This window comes from Prunus avium, chromosome 3 (assembly GCF_965620075.1).
Source record: "Prunus avium chromosome 3, drPruAviu1.hap1.1, whole genome shotgun sequence".
Classification (NCBI taxonomy): Eukaryota; Viridiplantae; Streptophyta; class Magnoliopsida; order Rosales; family Rosaceae; genus Prunus; species Prunus avium.
The window spans coordinates 1,632,835-1,654,011 of record NC_142286.1 but is presented as its reverse complement, the minus strand read 5'-3'; the positions used below and the strand labels follow the sequence as shown (position 1 = coordinate 1,654,011).

The 21,177-nt window shown below is 36.1% G+C and overlaps 3 protein-coding genes across 7 annotated transcripts; all 3 read left to right on the top strand.

Moving 5' to 3' along the window:
• Positions 1 to 808: 808 nt before the first annotated feature.
• LOC110752377 (ylmG homolog protein 1-2, chloroplastic) lies at positions 809 to 2,606 on the top strand. 4 transcript variants are annotated; one of them, XM_088249812.1, is made up of 2 exons: positions 809 to 1,625; positions 2,507 to 2,606. In XM_088249812.1, exon 1 carries the CDS (start codon positions 908 to 910, stop codon positions 1,580 to 1,582), a length of 675 nt encoding a protein of 224 aa, XP_088105938.1. In that variant the 5' UTR covers positions 809 to 907; the 3' UTR covers positions 1,583 to 1,625; positions 2,507 to 2,606. The 4 variants fall into 4 exon arrangements, with proteins under 4 accessions (XP_088105938.1, XP_088105940.1, XP_088105937.1 ...); XM_088249814.1 differs by having other exon boundaries at positions 2,338 to 2,606; XM_088249811.1 differs by having other exon boundaries at positions 2,311 to 2,606.
• Positions 2,607 to 9,100: 6,494 nt separating this feature from the next.
• LOC110752366 (protein SHOU4-like) lies at positions 9,101 to 14,581 on the top strand. Of its 2 annotated transcripts, XM_088250756.1 has the most exons (6): positions 9,101 to 9,330; positions 9,434 to 9,476; positions 10,251 to 11,203; positions 12,710 to 12,865; positions 13,701 to 13,912; positions 14,075 to 14,581. In XM_088250756.1, the coding sequence occupies exons 3-6, from the start codon at positions 10,316 to 10,318 to the stop codon at positions 14,265 to 14,267; spliced, it is 1,449 nt and encodes a 482-aa protein (XP_088106882.1). In that variant the 5' UTR covers positions 9,101 to 9,330; positions 9,434 to 9,476; positions 10,251 to 10,315; the 3' UTR covers positions 14,268 to 14,581. The 2 variants fall into 2 exon arrangements, with proteins under 2 accessions (XP_088106882.1, XP_021808694.1); XM_021953002.2 differs by lacking the exon at positions 9,434 to 9,476.
• Positions 14,582 to 16,108: 1,527 nt separating this feature from the next.
• LOC110752372 (protein SHOU4-like) lies at positions 16,109 to 20,921 on the top strand. Its single transcript, XM_021953008.2, has 5 exons — positions 16,109 to 16,375; positions 17,831 to 18,804; positions 19,044 to 19,199; positions 19,600 to 19,811; positions 20,411 to 20,921. Exons 2-5 carry the CDS (start codon positions 17,908 to 17,910, stop codon positions 20,601 to 20,603), a joined length of 1,458 nt encoding a protein of 485 aa, XP_021808700.1. The 5' UTR covers positions 16,109 to 16,375; positions 17,831 to 17,907; the 3' UTR covers positions 20,604 to 20,921.
• Positions 20,922 to 21,177: the final 256 nt, after the last annotated feature.

Below are 21,177 nucleotides of genomic sequence, written 5' to 3'. Positions count from 1 at the left end.
ATCATATAAAAATCTCTCTATATATGATGGTGTGAGCTTTCATGATTGTGTCACAGTTTGTTGACACGTGTCTAGATGCTGATTGCTAAAGCAGTGAAGCCTCAAGACGTGGCGCTGGCAGGTGGCTTGTTTGCCTCGTCGGCCCATACGTCAGACTCAAAAGAGTCGGTCAGCCTTTGCGAAAATTCTTTGTCTTATTATATATGCCTCGTTTTTGCTCTTTTAATTTCTGGAGTTTAGCTCAAAAGAAAAAGGAAATCCTTTTAACTCTATTTAAATTAAGGGCAAGACAACAAAAATAAAAGCAATTAGGATGTTCACAAAAGATCGAGATCAAAGGTGTTTTGTTCGGATTCGGAAAATAATTAAATTTTTTAATAAAGAAGTAAATGATTAACCAATTCATTTTCAATTTGTTACAATGGCCAAACAGTTTCAATTTTTTACGATAAGAAAAGTGCTAGCGTTAATCGTATTGAAGTTTACGTACTTTTTACATTTTTACACAAATGATATTGTTTTCGTTGTTAAGCATCGATTCATGCACGATTAACATTAGTTTTTGCATTACAATAATATGAGATACATATAACTTGCTGGAATAACTCTGAAAAAGCTCTTATTTATTTGAATGCGACATACGCTAGCATTTTTCTTAAATAATATAGTCGTATGTATAGAATTTAGCTAAACAAGACATATATCTGTATTTCAAAAAATAAAAAATAAAATACCGAAGACAAAAAATAATTGTTATTATTATTTTATAGGGTCCCTATTTTATATGCCGTTAGTTTTCACTTATCTCTACAGTCTAAAACAGAACAGGGCATTGTACGCAAGACAAGTCGGTAGTATAATTGGGCACTTCGCTGCCTTCATCAGAACAGAAAGCTCCAAAGCAACCATGGCTTCAGTCATGGCTTCTCATGCTATCCTCTTCCAAACCTCAAACCCAATCAGACCCAAACCCAAGCTCAAACCTTTCTGCACCCCCACTCTCAAATTCAGCCCCAACCCTAACCTTAACCCCAACAAAATTCCCAAATTCTCCCTCAGACCCCTCTGCACCTCTCTCACCACAAACCCCAAAACCCTAAATACCCAAATCCCATCTCAGTACCCACCACTCCTAGCCCATCTCCCTACTCGGACACTCACCACCCTCTTCGCCCTAACCCTAGCCGTCGTCCGCAACCTCTCAATATCACTATTGAAATTCGGATCCCAATTCGGACCCTCCATCGGTTCCGCCACCGGAACCCTCTTCTTCGCGGCGCTCGGAGACCGCCCGAGCGGCTACTTGAACACGCCGTTGACGGTGGTCGCCGCCGGACTCTCCAAATGGCTCGATATCTACAGTGGGGTTTTGATGGTTAGGGTTTTGCTCAGTTGGTTCCCCAATATTCCTTGGGACCGCCAACCCCTTTCGGCGATTCGGGACCTCTGTGATCCCTATTTGAATCTCTTTCGCAACATAATCCCGCCGATTTTCGATACCTTGGATGTTAGTCCGCTCTTGGCTTTCGCAGTTTTGGGCACGCTGGGGTCGATTCTCAACAACAGTAGAGGAATGTATTGATTGAGCAAGAAAAATTGGCGGGTTTGGGTTGGGAAGCAATTGGGTAAGTGAAGTTTTCGGTTGTTTAGCTTAAGTTCATATTTTTTGTGGATTATTCATAATGCGTTTCGGTTATAACACTGTGATAAGTTTAAATTCAGTATGAATATATAAATTTTGACATATTTTATGGATGAGATTTTCAATTTTCGTTTCATATCTGTTGTTGCAGTATTGTGGTGCTAAGCATTGTTGATTTGTCAGAATTTTGCATGTAATCTTGTTAGTGATATGCAAAGTTGTTGGGAAACTCTGGATACGTGATTACGAAACTTGGGATAGGAAAGAAATTACAAAGCTTAGCACTTTGTTGTTTACATTCTAGAATGGTGATAAATTTTGATAAAGCAATAAAATCTGTGACAACAATTTATCATTTTTTCCATGGTTGAAAAAAGAAAATGAAGAAGGGTGAAACCATACTTTAGTCACAGATAGATTTGAGCGGCCCAGTTGGTTTATTAGGTCACATCTTGTTATTAATCTGTGATTAAGTCCAACGTGGAACCTACTGCTGGCAGGACGTTTTCTAATTGGAAGTGGTGAATAACCAGCTTCCACCAGAATATGCTCGTGGCTTTACAGTGTTTTGCAGAAGAGATATCATTTCCATGCTACTTGTGTTCGTGTTATTTCACATTGATTTTGGACAATTTTAAATGGAAAGAATTGATGTGTTATAGCTTTAGGTACTGACATCAAGAAGCCTTTGTTAGGGAATCTATGTTATCTTCAGACGACCCTATAGAGATTCAAATTTCCATTGACAAAGCACAGGTTTCTGAAGGAGCCATTAGATGACTAAGAAATTTGATATTTTAGTTTGCTGTTTTACTTGGTATTACGTGCTTCTGAACAATGCGGATATGCATCTTCTTATACCAGTTATGCAGATGCACATGTTGATGAAGAAAATGGTGTATGTGGGACATCTATTTTGATTATTCTTTTCCAGAAATGGAGATTTCTTTCAAAGAGTTGATTACATTTCTCTGTGTTGTGTCAAATGTATGTTTGAAGGGTTCCTCTATGATAGTTTGTGTGTTCAAGTTATCATCTATCTATATTCATGCAGAAGATTTGCTTTGGGTGAGATATATTATATTCCATTGCATAAACCTTCTTTTCTTCACCACCTCCGTTTTCGTAGATAGTCTCATTAAAATTCGTGAAAGCTATCCGTTTTGTACTTAATACCATGTTTGTTCGTTGGGTTTTCTGCATCAATAATCAGATAGATAAGTTCATGTTTGAGTGCAGAAGCATGATATGAATTGTACCACAACCTTCTAAGTTCTAACTGAGAATGTGGCCCAAAGTTTGAATCTTTGGTCAGGTTGAGTTACTTGATTGCTGATGCTATTTGCTTTTTGTGGGGAATTCTATCTACCCTGCAGTTTTTGAGTGAATGAACGAACAACATCTACCCTTTTGACTGTGACTAGCTTCATTTTTGGATGTAAGAAAGCATTGAAGGAGTACTAAAAAAATTTATTATATTGGAAACAACTCATTTAATTTGGCATACCAAAAAAATATATATATAAGAAAATCTTCTTTCTAATTCATTCCGAGTCATTTGCCCTCTATTGTTTCTCAAATATATATTAGGGTACCCTGTATATCTGTCCTGCTCACCGAAGGACCTAAAAATGAGGTCATGTGAGCATTTACTTAATAAAAGCCCTTGGATTAATCTAATGGCACATGTTGTTAGTAATTTAAACCGTCATCATATCCCCTTGTTTTACCCAAACAACTATTTTTTAACCGTTCTAACCCACAAAAAAAAAATTAAAAAAAATTAGAGATGCACTTTCATCCCTCCTCTTCCTCCCTAGCCGTCTTTTTCCCCCTCCCCTTTTTTTTTTTTTTTGGTATGAACCATGAGGTGATCCTAGATGGGCCCCAACTATGGGTGGCACCTTTAAGCCTTAACCACAACCCAGACTGATCCCCATTCACACCGGGTCGGCCCGTAAGGGGTAAAGTGTTGGCCAAAGTGGTGACTCCTCCCCCTCCCCTCTTTCATCATCGCTCTTTCATCCATGAACAGAGGATATTCAATTCCCATTGCCAACTGAAAAACACACACAAGAAATAAATATCAGAAGAATTGTTTTTATTAGGGTGAAGAGAATAAGCTTATCTGTTTTTTAAAAAAATTACATAAGCATATCTTGATTCTTAGTTATTTTTATTTATGGGGTTTTCCTATGCAAATACATGGTGGAAATTTAAATTGTGAATTCCCTACACAAAGTCACATGGAGTCGAGAGGTTTCTTTTTTTCTTTAAGGCCCCGTTTGGTTCACAGAATGGATTTGATGGGAAAGTAACCCGTAAATATTACTTTATTTCATTTCCCATGTTTGGTTTGAGTAGGAATGAAAAACTAATTTTGTTTAGTTTCCCAATTTTACCCCTATTAAAAATATGTTATGAATTAAAAAATAAAAAAGGAATACCAATAGTTGTTGGATAAAACTATAATTATAAATTATTAGTAAGGACAAATTAGTCAAAAAAATGTGTATTTAATGCTAGCCTTACTTTCCCATGAGAAGGGAAAGTAAAACCTAAGGAGGGAGGATGGCTTCACTTCCCCCCCCTACTTTCCCATGTCCAAGGCAACGATTTCCCATGTATGACTTACCAAAAATGGGAAAGCAATTGATTTCCCATCCCAAGTTTCCTTTTCATGAACCAAACGAGGCCTTGGAGTTGAATGGATGTTGTCTTGATACGCCTTGGTCGAATGGATTTTTTGGTCGAGAGGTTTCTTATGACTCTATCAAGGTCACAATGATAAGCCTTGGTCCAACAAGAATAATATGCTTTATTTTTCTATCTTTGTTCATGGAGACTGGGAAAGAGCGATGGCGAAAGGGAAGGAGGGGGAGAAAGATGGATGGAGAGGAGGAAGACAGGGATGAACGTGTATCCCTAATTTTTTATTTATTATTATTAGGCTTATTATCACAAAAGGTCCCTAAGGTTTACGAAACTATCAGATTGCATCCTTAATGTTTTTTTGTGTCACTCGTGGTCCTCAAGGTTAGTATGTATAATCACAAATGGTCCTTGCCGTTAGGTTTTGTCAAAAACTCTGTTAGTTTGCTGACGTGGCATATATACATATCACAAAACATCCCTAAGGTTTACACATCTATCACAAATGGTCCTTGCGAAATTTTTTAATTTTTTAATTTAAAATTTTATGAATTTTGGTTTTCTTTTTTATATTATTTAAAAATATATATTGTATTTTAAACACATATGACACTATATTTTTGAAGATGTGGGCTCCACATATATGCCACACCAACAAACTAATGAAGTTTTTTTAAAATAATTTAAAATTTATAAAATTTAAAAATGAAAAAATCATTTATATAAGGATTTTAACCTTAAGGACCATTTATAATCCCTAAACCCTTGGTTTTTTTCATTTTTAAATTTTATGAATTTTAAATTATTTTTTAAAAACTCCATTAGTTTGTTGATGTGGCATCTATGTGGAGCCCACATCTAAAATAATATAGTGTCATGTGTATTTAAAATACAATATATATTTTAAAATAATTTAAAATTCATAAAATTTAAAAAATAAAACCAAAATTTTATGAATTTTAAATTTAAAAAATTTAAAAAATTTGCAGGGACCATTTGTGATAGGTGTGTAAATCTCAGGGATGTTTTGTGATATATATATATGCCACATCAGCAAACTAACGGAGTTTTTGACGGAATCTAACGGCAGGGACCATTTGTGATCATACATACTAACCTTGAGGACCACTAATGACACAAAAAAACATTAAGGATGAAATCTGATAGTTTCGTAAACCTTAGGGACCTTTTGTGATAATAAGCCTTATTATTATTATTCCTTAGGTTAGAATTGTTAAAGAGTTGTTTGAGTAAAACAAGGAGTATGCGTGAGAATTTAAAGTACTAACAACATGCACCCTTAGATTAATTCAAGGACTTTTATTAAACAATTGTTCAAATGACCTCATTTTTAGGTCTTTAGGTGAGTGTATTGCCCTATATATTACTTCTTTGAGAAGGCAACCTCTGTTGTAAGCCTAATGATTAAGAAACAACTTTAATAGGAAAATAATGAAATTAATCAAATTGGGACCCAGTTGAACACTTGAAAAACAGCTGCAAAAAGGCAAGGCCAAACCGGAATAAAAATGCAGAACCCCAACAAACAAAAGCAGGCTTAATAAAAACCAAGCCCGATGATTGGCAATGAACAGCTGAAGCAGGGTAAATGTAGACAAACAATCACAGTAACAAAACGAAACCAAAATCACTAGGCCACCCTAGAACCAGGGAGGCATCACTGATAGAATTCTATATAGTGAGGGCCTTAGATGAGGCCCTATCTCTTAGCCGTTGGATCAAATTAGTTAGTTTGATCCAATAATTAAGAGATAGGCCCTCATTTAAGGGCGTTAAGGCCCTCACTATAAAATGACCAGGCATCACTGCAGACCAACCAAAAGGGTTAAGAAGAGCAAATTTAGACCGATAGACAAGGCAATCACCCCAGAAGACAACAGCCTCAGCCATCAGCAGCAATATTACATTACTGAGTGATAGGAAGGCTAACCTAGTTTGTGGTGATTATGTGGAAATATTTACCTTGTCAATCTCATTCTTCTTTTCTTTTACTAGCAAATACCCCAAAATGATTCTCAGCAGTTTTTTACTTTTTACCTTTTGGAAGCCATCTGGAACGAAGGCCCCTTTAAGTATATTGGAGTGACTGAAACACCGGTTTGTGCAATAATATTTATGAAAATATAAAGCTCTAAATCTGTCTGTGGTTATATGTTTGTGTTGGTTGGATGTCTCTCTCTCTCTCTCTCTCTCCAGAAATTCTTGTTCCATCATGTAATCCAGCTCTGCGGAGGACTAATTTTATGCAATTAGAAATAAAATAATGTGTTTATAATATTCTGTTATCCCATTTTCAAGCATTGACGTTTACTTTGCAGCTGAACTCCAATTGCTGCATACAAATTGAACACTTCTTAATCTGTCTGGATTGGTCTGATCCCTTAGCTTTCACGCATCAAACTTGTTGATATGACATGATTGGAGAAGGGCCGCCTCTCAAATACAATTTATTGGTAAATGGAATATTGTGTGCCAAATTTTGTAAAGGAGGTGGATTGTTTCAATTTTAGCTGTTAGGCTGTCACTGCAAAGTGGTATCCCAGTATTAACAGATTCAGATATGCGGGTCTAGGATTAATTATGCGGTGGACCAATCAAGTAGCATCTGAGATGTTGAAATAACTTGTTGGTTAAACTGTAATTACCGGTGTTCTTGATTCTTCTCTCATTTTCCCGCTTAGACGTTTGTGTAAGCGTCCGTGAAATCGAACCCTTGTCGTGAATGTGAAGGAAAGAAAACATCAAAACCTAGATAATTATCTCTGGAAATTATTGAAAACAAAAACAAGGAAATATAATGACACCATGGTCACCAATCACTTTGGGATGCATAAGCAACAATACGTAGTTGAATCTACCTTTATCTCTAAAAAAGAAGAAGAATATGATCTTCCAACAGTTGGTTATCAACCCTTTTGGACGAATCTGAATAATTTACTTATTGTGGTGGGATTTGAGTTTTCCTTTTCTCATTTTTTAATACTTTTGAAACAATTTAGCATAAAGAGTCCATATAGATTAGCCATCACCCTCTTCAAAATATCTAGTGATCTCATTGTTTGCCAGATGCATCATGCTATAGAGAGAGAGAGGAGGGTAGAGCACATTATAATACTTTGAATAAGTATTTTTATTATGCATGGTGGATCAACTTTTTGAAAGTTGAATGAGAATGTTATAATTTATTTGCAAACTGATGGAGATATTGCACCCCATGCACAGTGGATGAGAATCAATTACACCAGTGTAATTAAAATTTTATTGAATTTAAAACAATTAAATCTCTTTCAAGTAAGATATTTTTAACATTTACCCATTTCATTAAGTCAAGAGACCATTCTCCAAAAAAATAAAAATAAACCATAAAAAATTTCTTAGTACCACATAAAAAAAATGATTAAAAAAATGGGATCAGTCAAATGACATTTGGTGGTGTTATAACACCATTGGCCTAAAAATGGTCAAGAGGCCATTAATTTGAAAATTACAATGTTGAATATTTTTGGAGACGTGTGAAGTTGAACAAGAAACTTTTTTTTTTTGTCAAAAATAAAGAAAATTGAGAATGAAGGGTTTTAATTTTATTATGGTGAAGTGAAACTGTCATTCTAATAATGATGATGATGATCTAGAGTTCATAATTTTTCTAAAACAAAAAAATTGACTTGTAAACCAACTCTTTTAGTTCTCACCTTCTACAATCTCATACCCCACACACACTGCCTAACCCAACTCGTGTTTTTTTTTTTTGTTTTGTGTGTGGCTATTTTTTTGATGATGCATGCCATTTTACAGTATTTACCAATCACGGACCAACTGCATACATGGTATCAGGTAAGTTTCAATTTTCAGCTCCACCTCCATGGGAGCTGAAAAAAGTTTTAAAAATAATAATAAAGAAGAAAAGAAAGACACTTCATGGAACTTCTAACTAATTAGTAAATTCCATCTCTTGTAAGGTGTATTAGTCAAGGAAATCACTCAAACTGTGGAATGTTATACAGCTAAGCTAATGAAAAATGCTACACTTCTCAATTTTTTTATCCCAACCTTATTTTTTCAGTGAATATCGCACCGTCATGACGGGTTCTACAACATGGTTATTTTTCAATGCAATATAATGCAAGCCGCATATCAAGTTCTGTATTAGTTGGAAAAGAAAATTTGGGGGTGTTTAGTATTTTGGTATATATATATATTCTTTTGTAAATACCACGAGGTGTCTCCATACTCAAATGGTGGGATTAATCCCCGATCGGGATTCGGCTTGCCCCTGATCACAAAGTGCTTCCAACGTGTTTAGAATCCCTCAGTATATATATTCACTATATTGTAATAGACTTGAGAAATTCTCAATACTAGCTTTTAAAAAAAAAACAATGAGCATTGATTTTTAATTTCTGATGAGTCGTAGGATTTGAGCTTACGCTATTTCTCTATAATGATTATAAAGTTTAATAAATAAAGACAACTGTATTTCTGAAGGATGGTAGGTTCTTATCTCAAAAAGGAATTCTTAGAGATCATGATATTAGGGATATTAGAGGCCTCAAGATATTAATTAATTGACTCCTGGCTCTTACATAGAAAAGCTTGAATATAAATTAGGGAAATAAAAATCTATAAAAAATAAAAAATAAAAAATAACCCCAAACAAAATGGAAAAAACATAGAGAAATACAAGAGAGGAGAGAGGGGGTGGAAGGTGGAAGGTGACTTTTCAGGTAATATTGAAATAATATTTTGTTTATCCAAAGTCATTTACTGAGTTTGGTGGTTTTTGCCGGATGAGACAACCTACCAGTTGTTGCGGCTCTTTGAAGAGTGAGAAAGAGAGAGACTTTTTTTAGAGAGAGAAAGAAACAAAGCATTTCAGAGAGAGAGAGAGATTGTGACTGCTATAGAGATGGGATCTCACTCTCACCAGCAGAATCATTACTGCTATTATTACCACTTCAACCACTGTGTTTGATCCATTTCAGCAACTAAATCTTTTTCTTCTTCTTCCTCCTCAGGTATTACTCTTACTCTTACCGCATTTTTATTCCCATTATGCCCCTTCCCGCATTGCCACCAATCTGCTCTGAACCCAGATGAAACTTTTCTTCATTTGTGTAGATCTTCCACATTTCCATGGTTATAGTTCAAAATGGTGATCTGGGTATGCTTTGTTTCTCTGATTTGGCTTGTGAAGCTGCGTCTTTTATTTTATTTTATTTCATTTTTAATTTGAGAATGACATGGTTTTGTTTGTACTTTGCTAAATGTGGAGGATTGTGCTGTCTTTCTTGTTTTGTTGAATATCGATCATCAATTTACTTCCTTTTTGTACTCTGGTTGGTTGATGAGAAAATGTGGAAAGAAGCAACTTTTGAATGTTGGGTTTTGTCAGTTCTTATATGATAAAAAAGAGAAGCTCAAGGGACAGAGCCATTTAAGATATTCTTGAGAGCTTTGTTCTCCTGCCTATCAATTTTTCTGAGATCCAGAAGTAGCCAGAAGTCCTACAATCCCTTCTTCTTGCTTCAGATCTTTCATCAATGAAAATTTGTTCTATGAATGATAGATTTCAGACTGTAACGTTAGTAATCAGGAGATGATTTGTTTTACTTGCAATTCTGTTGTAGTTTAAGTATTTTTGCCTAGTTTCTTAGGTTGCCAAAAATTGAAGATCAGGACTTAGCATCATAAATTAACCTCCGAGTATTAGAGATGCTTGTGCCACCACCACAAAACAAAAGCTTGCTCTCAAGACTTGATCTCTGAGAACATGTCCAATCTAAATCACTATTGTATCTTCGAAATTTCCAATTGTTGTACTTCAGTTTGAAAGTTGAGATAATATCACGTGCTTACTGTTCCTTTGCTGTATTCTGGTGTGGTTGATTGGTTATATCATTTTTTATACCTGATTGTCTCTCTTTCTCTCTCTCAGTAGGACTTTGAGCGTCCGTTAGGTAACCATCTTGTGCTTTGTCCTGTGCCCCTCAAAGAAGCTTGATGGGTTCCAGATTCCCATCTCATCAGCTCAGCAATGGTCTCTACGTATCAGGCAGGCCTGAGCAGCCAAAAGAAAGAGCACCTACGATGGGCTCAACGGCCATGCCCTATACTGGTGGTGATATCAAGAAGTCGGGAGAGCTGGGGAAAATGTTTGATATCCCTATGGATGGGTCCAAGTCTAGGAAGTCCGGACAACTGACCAGTGCTCCTTCAAGGACTGGATCATTTGGAGGTGCTGCTTCTCATTCAGGTCCCATTATGCCTACTGCTGCAGCTCGAGCTAACTATACGACATCAGGTCCTGTATCTTCTGGAGGCATGACTGGTTCTGCTTCAGTAAAGAAGACTAATTCTGGGCCACTCAATAAGCATGGGGAACCATTGAAGAAGTCTTCTGGTCCTCAATCTGGTGGAGTGACACGTCAAAACTCTGGCCATATTCCACCAGTTCTTCCCACAACAGGTCTTATCACATCTGGACCCATATCTTCAGGTCCACTAAATTCCTCTGGGGCCCCTAGAAAGGTCTCTGGACCTTTAGAGTCTATGGGATCAATGAAATTACAAAGTTCCTCTGTTGCTCACAATCCAGCAGTGACCACTCTTGGCCAAGATGATTATTCTTTCAGAAAGAACTTCCCAAAGACAATATTGTGGTCTGTGATACTGATATTTGTGATGGGGTTCATAGCTGGTGGTTTTATTCTTGGAGCGGTCCACAATGCCATACTCCTTGCTGTTGTGGGAATTCTTTTTGCTGCAGTTGCTGCTTTGTTCACATGGAATACTTGTTGGGGAAGAAATGCTATCGTAAATTTCATTTCTCGTTATCCTGATGCTGAGCTCAGAACTGCTAAAAATGGGCAATATGTGAAAGTCTCTGGGGTATGTAACATAGCCAATGCTGATATAATATCTTATAGTTATACATCCTCTTGTTGGTTTATCTGCCTATTGATATTTATGACTATAGAAATTCTACTTTTAGTTTGCGCGTTTCTTCCCCGCCTTGGATCTCAAATAACATCACCAAGTAGTTGTTTTTCACTTTGTGCTTGTGTCCGTTCCACCTTACTTAAAACTTCGTTTAGAAGATTTACTTCTGTTTACCTTTAATTCATGTTGGTAAGTTTCACGTCACAGTAGTTGCCTATCTGTGTTTCCCCACTACTTTGAACAAAAACATGAAATCTTTTACTGAGAACTGAAATGGTGTGAGCAAAGGAAGAATAGATGAGAGGAGTTAATATGTATGCATAAAAGTGTGAAATGACAAAGTGCACGAACAGGTTGGACTTTATTTAAAATTTTAAAGTGGCATAGTGAAAACTGTGCAAAGAAACCTTGACATTTTGAAAAGTCTTTCTACTTTGACATTTGGATGCTTCTATTTAAAATATATTTCTGCACGTTAATCTGAAGATATCATGTAAATTGAGAGTTTTTTTTATAAATAAAAATAAAACATCTTTGTACTTTTTACATGTTTATATGTATGTTTATGCATATGTCATGCAGGACAGCCAAGAAATAAAACATTCAGTTTCTATCCCTAAAGTGGAATATTTAGGGTTCAGAGTTGGTGTCAAATGGAAAGTCTTTTATTGAAGTACCTAGTCTGAAGATGATAAAGAATAATGTTGTATCTCAGTCAGAATCCATGCATCAAAAAGGAAGGTTGAGCTTATTTGTAACAAAACTTCACAGTATTAAGCCATAACTTTCAAATTGTAACTAATCATAACCTTTTACTCAAACTCTAATAAACCAAAGCCAAAAACCCAGGATATCCTTTATAATAAAGTGGTGGCATGCCCCCTATCAAAACATTTAATTAGTAGCTGTGAAGTGCAAACATTTACCCAACCGAGCTAAAACCTTGCTGTTTCCCTAAGTTGAAATGAAAATCAGTAGACACTTCAACTCCAAAACTTCACAGTAATTAAAACTACCAAGTTATTTCCCTAAGTTGAAATAAATTTCAAACATAGTAATTAAAACTACCAAGGAGTACTCGAGGGTGCAAAAACTTTTCTATGAGTATCATGCTTAGCATTGGGCATATTCTCTTACAAGGTAGTGGCTGCTGCATCTGCATTTGCATATCAGAACTTTATTAGTGGTTGCTACATCTGCACTTGCATATCAGAACTTTATAAGAATAGAAGCATATGTGAATTAGAAAATATTCTATGAAAAATACCTTGAAAAGAGAGAACTTCTCATATGTGCTCTCAAACAGTGCTATAGAATCTATAGATTTGTTGTTACTCTGAACATTGCCTGGCTGGTATTTGTTGTGCAGTGGTTCATCACCTGTTGTCATTTACCTTTTTCTGCATAAATAGTATGCTGAAGTTTGGATGTTTTATGCTTTTGTAATTCTTGAAGGTGGTTACCTGTGGTAATGTGCCCCTTGAGTCATCCTTCCGGAGAGTTCCTAGATGCGTTTACACATCTACAAGTTTATATGAGTACCGAGGATGGGATTCAAAACCAGCAAACCCTACACATCGTCGATTTACGTGGGGACTTAGATCATCAGAGGTGAGTAAATGAGAAGTGACAAATTTCCTTTGAAATTATGTAACATGGATAATTGTATTGGAGAACCATACCCAATATGGATATGGATAACTTTTGAATACTCTGCAACAAGTATCTGATTATAAATAAATGGATTTTGATTTTGAAAATAATTTTGTTAACACTAAACTTTTTAAACTTTTGAGATGTATACAGTACTTGATACCCCTAAACACATTGTAGTTATTCACATTTTTTAAAGTCATAATTAGGCAGTTTTTGATAGTTTAAATAAAGAATTTGAGTTATTATTATAATGGTATGTATTAATATAGGAAGGGTTTGCACTCTTTTTATAAAATAAAAAAGATAGATGTACACCTTGCCCAATGACCAATGTGTAGATGGAAGGTCCATATTGTACTTCATTCTCTTCAAAATGATAGATTCATACTTATTGCTTAAAATGTGTGTTCATAACTTCTTTTTCATGCTTAATGGCCTTGTAATTTTATTAGGATTGTGATATGTTTTAGTCATTTTATCCTCACAGTTAGGGACCTTTTCTTTCCAAAAATAAAGAGAAAAAAAGAACCAAATTTAAAGGATATGCATGTAGGTGAACTGGATGGTTGCCTTTGCAATGTAGATACTGGACCTTTAGTTACATTTCCTGACTTCGAAGCCTCTTCTTAAAATCCTTTTTCTTTAAAAAAAGAAAAAGATTTCCTTCTCACATAAAATGTCTTAGTTAACAATTGGAGGGCCAATGTGGCAGTATCATGCCATGCTGTAACTTTTGAGGTGTAAGATTTTTAATGTTGAACTGTACTAATTTGTCTATGTTGCTTGACAGAGGCACATAGTGGACTTCTACATCTCTGATTTCCAGTCTGGGTTGAGAGCATTAGTTAAGACTGGCTATGGCGCAAGAGTTACTCCTTATGTTGATGAGTCCGTCATTATTGATGTTAACCCAGAAAACAAAGACATGTCTCCAGATTTTGTCAGGTGGTTGGGAGAGAGGAATCTTTCAAGTGATGACCGTACGATGCGATTGAAAGAAGGGTAGAAACCTGTTGCTTATTTAATTGTTAGGTTCTTATAAATATTCTTAATGAAAACTGTTTCCCCTTCTTTTGAGGGGGTTTTGGAAAATGCATGAATCAGTTGTATTACTGGTTTAATCCAAGTGCATCTTACATAACTGCAAGTGATGCCCTTGTGTAGGTACATCAAGGAAGGTAGCACAGTTAGTGTGATGGGAGTTGTCCAGAGAAATGACAATGTGCTTATGATTGTCCCTCCACCTGAGCCTTTGACAACTGGATGCCAATGGAGCAATTGTATTTTTCCGGCTAGCCTTGAGGGGGTTGTTTTGAGATGTGAAGACTCATCAAAAAATGATGTCATACCCGTTTAGTTGTTTGCGCTCCAGAAAACGTTTTCGGGTATATTGCTCTTTTGAAAAATATTTTGTTCCCAATGTCAAAATTGATGGTGGATGGCAGTGATGGTGTTGTAGTGATAAACAGTGATGAGCTTGATGGTTTAAGATGACGTGATTTTTTTTTCTCTCCTTGTGTATAGATTTTAGAAATTTCTTATCCATTGTTTTTCTTAGGGTTTGAAAGTTTCTGTAATGGTGTGGCTTCATGTAGTGGGAATTTTACCAGTTTGAGAAGACTATGTTATAAAGGAAAGTGTTATATATTCATCAGGTTTTTTTCTGTTGAAGTTCCCTTGCCTCTCTCTCTCTCTCTCTCTCTCTCTCTCTCTCTCCCTCTCTCTCTCTCAGAGCCATTTGCAACCTAAACAAAAAGCTTTAATTAAGAAGTTTCCAGCCTGGAGAAGGGAAAAGGTCTTGTTCTAATGCAATCTCTCACCAGAAAAATTAAATTTTGTGTAGTTTCTGGCCTAAAAAAAATGAAGGAACATGTGCAATCTCTCTTGAACTGCATGGGGGCAACTGGCCAGTTCATGATACTCTTTTTCCCTATTTTCGCGGATGCCAACTCACCCTTATATAAATCCAAGGATTACTTAGAGAGTTTGAGAATTCTTCCCAATATATAGAAGCAAGAAAATGTTCAACTTTCTTTCCACGCATTTAAGAGTCCTTGGTAATACTCTCAATTTGGTTTTCAGTATTTATTTTTAGTAAAAGATTTTTTTTTGGGGTCGAATTTTTAGTAAAAGATAGAGAAAATGCATGGGAGAAAATAGGGAGAAAAAAAGGTAGAAGGAAGGGGAGGAATGAATGAGGGATAAAATGTGTATGGAAAAAAAAAAAAAAAAACCAAAAACTAAAAGCAATTCTAAATAGTTTTCATTTAAGGTCGCCATTAGAGTTTTAACTAAAAATGAAAAGGCACATAGAAATGAAAGTGTTACCAAATAAGAGACTACTAGTATCAACAATGTAGCTGGTTTAGGAGCGAACTTTATGCAGACTCGTGTTTTTTTGCATTGCTGGTCGTAAGGTACAAATACACTTAATCGACGAGCAATGCAAAGAATACGAGTTCATATATGGTGCCAACTTGATCCTTTTTGGATGTTTCTTTTGAAATTTATTAGACATATTACGTTACCAAACTGCCAATTTGACAGATATACACATTACCGATCAATTAACGTGTAGAAGAAGGAAAAAAAACGAGTTTTCCTTCAATTATGCATCCGCTTGGTTTTCTATATATTTCTCTTGGAGTTTATTTGGAATATTACGTTACATGGAAAATTGATATCTTATCAAAATACGCTGTACATATTGATAGTTAAGCAACATAACATTTCATATTGACATTTCCCTATGAACATATCTTAACTAAGTTGACATGTACTCATTAATGATTCATTCTTACTTATCAACTCTAATCTCTGAAAAATTGACAATATTAATTTGTTATATAGAGATTGCATACAATTGAATTGTTCTCGTCCAACCTAACTTAGCATGTTGAGAGAAGGGACATGAGTGTGAGACCCAACATATCCGTGAGGTAAATTTTTTTTGATGATCCTGTGACCACTCACTAGTACTGTACATATAAATGACCAAAAGGGTCCAAAACAGACCAAAATATAAATATGATAAAAAGAAGAAAAGAAAAAAAAAACAAAATGAAAGCTATAGAGGAGAAATATGTCATTTTAATAGGAAATGTACAGTTTTATTTTATTTTATTTTTGAGGATATATATTGAGATGTACAGTGGAGTGTAGACTGTAAGACTGAGCTATATAATAATTCCTATATAAAATTTGTGTACCTTGGTACTAAAAGTAATCACATTTTTCTTCGAGTTCGGAGGTTTTGGCCGGACGAGACAACAACACCCACCAGTTGTTGCTTGCGCCTCTCTCAAGTCTCAAGTGAGAGAGAGACAGAGAGAGAGAAAAACAAACACAAACAAAAGAAGATTTTAGAGAGAGTCAGATTTTTCTTTTCGGTTCTATTTGTCTTTATCAGTCAAGCCATGATGTCTCCAAATCTCCAGATTTCAGCTCCTACTGCTTCTCCTTCAGGTATGTGAACAATTTCCTAATTGCCATTTGGTTCCTCCCCCTGCTTTTCTCTCTCAGTCAGCTACTCTTTGACTGTGATAGTTTTATTGTCAATATCTGCTTGTTTTCCTAGATCTTTTCGATTTTCTTACTGTTTGCGCCAATTGGTGATTTGGGTATGCTTTGTTTTCTTGATTTGGGCTGTAAGAGTGGCCATTTGGATGGTTGGTCCTTCAAGATGGTGTCATTTTGATGAAATTTTCCGTATACGGAAGGTTATACTGGCTCCTAAGTTCCTTCAAATCTGGGTTGCTCATGTTTCTTTGAGTTTGTCTGGTTTTTGAGAAAGTGGAGGTAGAGAAATCAAAACGACAAGTTTGAATTTTCTTTTTGTTGCATTGGGACTTGATATAGCTAAAAACCCCCCACTGAACTCTCACTTGAAATCTTTTCTTGTATTCTAGATCTTTTTCATGTCTTTGATTTATGTTCAAAATGTTAATGTGGGCATGCTTTGTTACTCTGTTTTGACCCTGAGGTATAAATTTAGTTTTCAAACCTTTCTAAAAATAGAAGATTCTGATACTTCCTTTTTCCTAATTTTGTAATTATTGTTTCTGACCTATTTCATGATTATTTTGTTTGAAATTGTTTTGAACAGATCCTGTAATTAATTCATTCGATCCATGATATTGTTCTTTTGAGTGTGGATGACGTTTCAAAATGATAATACTGCTTTCATTTTATAAATGTAAATGTGCATATGATTTTTGAACTGTAGATTCTTATATGAATCGACATATAAAATAGTCTCCGCTCAAACTCAACTAAGATACACTGAAACAGCTTTTGCTTGTTGTTTGACTTCATTTGCTTAATCTTCATAACAAGATGTTGTGCATGCGCAGCACATTCACATTCATACAGACAGAGATTGGTTTTGTTTCCTTGACTTCTATAATAACACTGTTTGGTTCCTTGAGTGGTTGGTGTTTTATAAGTGGCAGAAATCATATCCATATCTTCTAAACAAGATATTTCTTGTACATTCTCCGAAACCCCACTTTTCTATTATCTCTAGTGTTTTTAATAGATGACAATGGTTGTGAAGATTGTACAAGTAAATATAGATTGTCCAGAAGATGTCATGGGTGTTGACTATTTCAGTGGTGTATAAATTAGGTGTGCATTGTGATAAATTTGCCAGGACATACAAATAAAGTATATAATCTTTAGAAATGTTTTAGCTTTACTGGAAATCTAAGATGGCACTGCGTTTTAGTTCCTTTGTGACCTTTCTTTATTGGTCTGTGAAAAACTTTATTTTTCTCCAACTTACTACTAGTTCCCGAGCAATCTCTAATTCATTTATGTGTTACTATAGTGTGAGCGGCTGTAGCTGTGGGTTACTGTTTTGGTTTTTAGATAAGCAATGGGTTATATTCTAACTGTTGCAGTGCCTTTGTTTTTTACTAGGAGGATCACATCAGTGAATTCTATCCGCTAGTTGAGTTTATTGCTTAATATCTTGTGGGATCTTTCAAAGGAGCAAGATGGGTTCCAGATTCCCATCTCATCAGCTCAGCAATGGCCTTTACGTATCAGGCCGGCCAGAGCAACCAAAGGAAAGGACTCCAACTATGAGCTCAGTTGCCATGCCCTATACTGGTGGAGATATCAAGAAGTCGGGAGAACTAGGAAAGATGTTTGATATCCCTATGGATGGCTCTAAGTCTAGAAAATCTGGACCTATAACTGGTCCTCCTTCAAGGACTGGGTCTTTTGGAGGTGCTGCCTCACATTCAGGACCAATCCCTAATGCTGCAGTTCGTGCTGGCTATACTACATCAGGTCCCGTATCATCTGGAGGCATGCCTGGTCCAGCTTCCTTAAAGAAGTCAAATTCTGGACCGCTAAATAAGCATGGGGAACCTCTTAAGAAGTCGTCTGGTCCTCAATCTGGTGGGGTAACACCAACTGGCCGCCAAAACTCTGGACCTCTTCCTCCTGTTCTCCCTACAACAGGTCTCATTACATCTGGACCCATTTCTTCTGGCCCACTAAATGCTTCTGGGGCCCCTCGTAAGGTATCCGGTCCTTTGGAGTCAATGGGATCAATGAAAGTACAAGGTTCCTCCATTGTTCACAATCAGGCCATTACTACTCTTAGTCAAGATGACGAGTTTTCATTTAGGAAGAGCTTCCCAAAGCTAATTTTATGGTCTTTGATTCTACTTTTCGTGATGGGGTTCATAGCTGGTGGTTTTATTCTAGGTGCAGTCCACAATGCATATCTCCTCATTGTGGTTGTGATCCTTTTTGGTGCAGTTGCTACACTATTCACATGGAATACTTATTGGGGAAGACGAGCTATTATAGGTTATATTGCTAGCTATTCAGATTCTGAGCTGAGGACTGCGAAGAATGGGCAATTTGTGAAGGTCTCAGGGGTAAGTTAATCCGTTGATGGATTCGAACATATGGCTTATAATTGTTATTGAGATCTATGAAGGAGGGTGGGATGAAGATACACGAGGAATTTAAATGCTGGAAATACTATATCTCTATAACATTTATCTTCTAAACGGGTTAAGGACTTGAGTGTTTTTCCTTTTTGTTGAGCTTAGCTATTCTTATGTAAATGTTAATCAATAGTTTTCACAAGTTATATCTGGTTCTGTTTTTGAAGGTGGTCACTTGTGGCAATCTGCCCCTTGAGTCGTCCTTTCAAAAGGTTCCTAGATGTGTGTATACATCTACAAGTTTGTACGAGTATCGAGGATGGGATTCAAAAGCTGCCAACCCTACACATCGTCGCTTTACTTGGGGGCTCAGGTCCATAGAAGTGAGTAACTGAAAGTCAGCTTAATGTTTCATGGATAACATATAGTATTTCTCTTTCTGCTTTTCTTTCCTTCTTTTTATTAGGGCTGGGGTTGGGGTTTTCAGAATTAACGAACTTAATTTTATTTCTCATTACTTTCAAAATATTTAAGATTTTGCCGTTGGCTAATTTTAATTCTAGTGCCTGGACAGTGCCATTGCCAATCCACCAGTTGCTATTTGAATTTTGTTAATATATTTGTTTCTGGTTTATTTGCCTTCCTGCCTTGAATGTTCTGTTGCTGGAAGGAGCTATTGCATGGTGATGCCAAGGGATGACTTTTATGGCTACCAGGCTTGAAAATTATTGGACTTTAGATTTCACACTTTTGACCAGAATTTCTAATTATGTCGTTTGACAGGGGCGTGTTGTAGATTTCTACATCTCTGATTTCCAATCTGGGTTAAGAGCATTGGTTAAGACTGGCTCTGGAGCGAGGGTGACTCCTTATGTTGATGATTCGATTGTCATTGATGTGAACCCTGAAAATGAAGAGTTGTCTCCAGAGTTTATTAGGTGGTTGGGAGAGAGGAACCTTTCAAGTGATGATCGCATGATGCGTTTGAAAGAAGGGTAATAGCTCTTTCTTACAATTAATTTATGTTGATGCCTTTTCTCTTATAATTATAAATGAAAAATGCTTCTATGAGTTTTTCCCTCATAATCTATCGTTTTTATAGTTGTTAAACATAAATGCCCCTTATAAGGAGTCTATAGTGTGCTCTCAAATATCTAGTCTTCCTGTTCTTAGGAAGTGTATACCTGGCAGTAGCAGTTTGTACTTTCTACTGATTTTAGCTTTTTCTCAGTTGAGGCATTAGCACGAAATTGGGTGGCCAATATGCGGATTTGGGTGGTTTGTTGGGTTGAAAAGTGCTCCAGCTCTCTAGCCACTCTTTCCCATGCAACCTAAAATTTTACCCTTAAGATAGTTGAGTCATCCAATGAATCCAGTACTAAACTTAAGTAAAGAAATACAAAATTAGATTTTTAAACACAAGAAAATGGGAATTTGACAGTATGTGATTAAATGACGACGGTTCTTGTCCCTGTCTATATGATGGTATGTATAAATTCAATTAGATTTGTGAAATTTTCCATACAAGCTGTTTGAATGTGATAGATGTAAAGTGATGTGGTTGTAGATCTAAACTGCCATGCCATATTTGCAGGTATATTAAAGAAGGAAGCACAGTTAGTGTAATGGGAGTTGTCCAGAGAAATGACAATGTGCTGATGATCGTTCCTCCCCCTGAGCCGATCACGACGGGATGCCAGTGGGCCAAATGTATCTTTCCAGCTAGCCTTGAGGGTATTGTTTTGAGATGTGATGAAGCATCAAAGAATGATGTCATACCAGTTTAGCAGTAAATTGAATTGCAGACTTATTTTAGGTATTGCTCTTTTGAGAGTATATTCTTTCCCTCTATTATTATTATTGATGATGTTGGTGATGGCGGTAGGAGTGAAGAAGTTGTGTTTGTAACAGATTAAGATAGGGGTGGTGGTGTTTATTCCTTTTAACATGGTGTATAGTTTTCCTGGGTTTCCTTTCCCTTTCTATTTTTCTTTTAGGGTTTGAAAGTTTTTGTAATGGGGTGGCTTGATGAATCAAGGGATTTACATGTTTAATCAGATTGAGTTAATGTGAAATAGAAAGAAAAAATAATTGAGTTATTTGTATATGATCTTTTCCAATGCTTCCATTGGTTTGCCCATCTCCGCGTACATGAGATTCATTGTTTATATTTTGGTTGCACACTTACACTTGAAAGCTCATAATCAGAATCATTCGATTTGGTTCAGTTCTTGAACCAAAAAAAGTCGAAATCTCTCGAAACATAACCGTACTGATTAGATCCGGTTTAGTTCACGGTTCTTGACGTCATCACCTACCAAACTGCAAGAAAATAAATAAAACGGCGTGAGCCCAAACTGA

What these genes read in the sequence shown, in the direction of transcription:
- LOC110752372 (XM_021953008.2), top strand. Translation starts at nt 17,908, where the DNA reads ATGGGTTCCAGATTCCCATCTCATCAGCTCAGCAATGGCCTTTACGTA. An exon ending in GGGGGCTCAGGTCCATAGAA is followed by an intron (nt 19,200 to 19,599) that starts GTGAGTAACTGA and finishes GTCGTTTGACAG; the next exon opens with GGGCGTGTTGTAGATTTCTA. An exon ending in ATGATGCGTTTGAAAGAAGG is followed by an intron (nt 19,812 to 20,410) that starts GTAATAGCTCTT and finishes CCATATTTGCAG; the next exon opens with GTATATTAAAGAAGGAAGCA.
- LOC110752366 (XM_021953002.2), top strand. Translation starts at nt 10,316, where the DNA reads ATGGGTTCCAGATTCCCATCTCATCAGCTCAGCAATGGTCTCTACGTA. An exon ending in AATATGTGAAAGTCTCTGGG is followed by an intron (nt 11,204 to 12,709) that starts GTATGTAACATA and finishes TAATTCTTGAAG; the next exon opens with GTGGTTACCTGTGGTAATGT. An exon ending in ACGATGCGATTGAAAGAAGG is followed by an intron (nt 13,913 to 14,074) that starts GTAGAAACCTGT and finishes GCCCTTGTGTAG; the next exon opens with GTACATCAAGGAAGGTAGCA.
- LOC110752377 (XM_088249812.1), top strand. Translation starts at nt 908, where the DNA reads ATGGCTTCAGTCATGGCTTCTCATGCTATCCTCTTCCAAACCTCAAAC.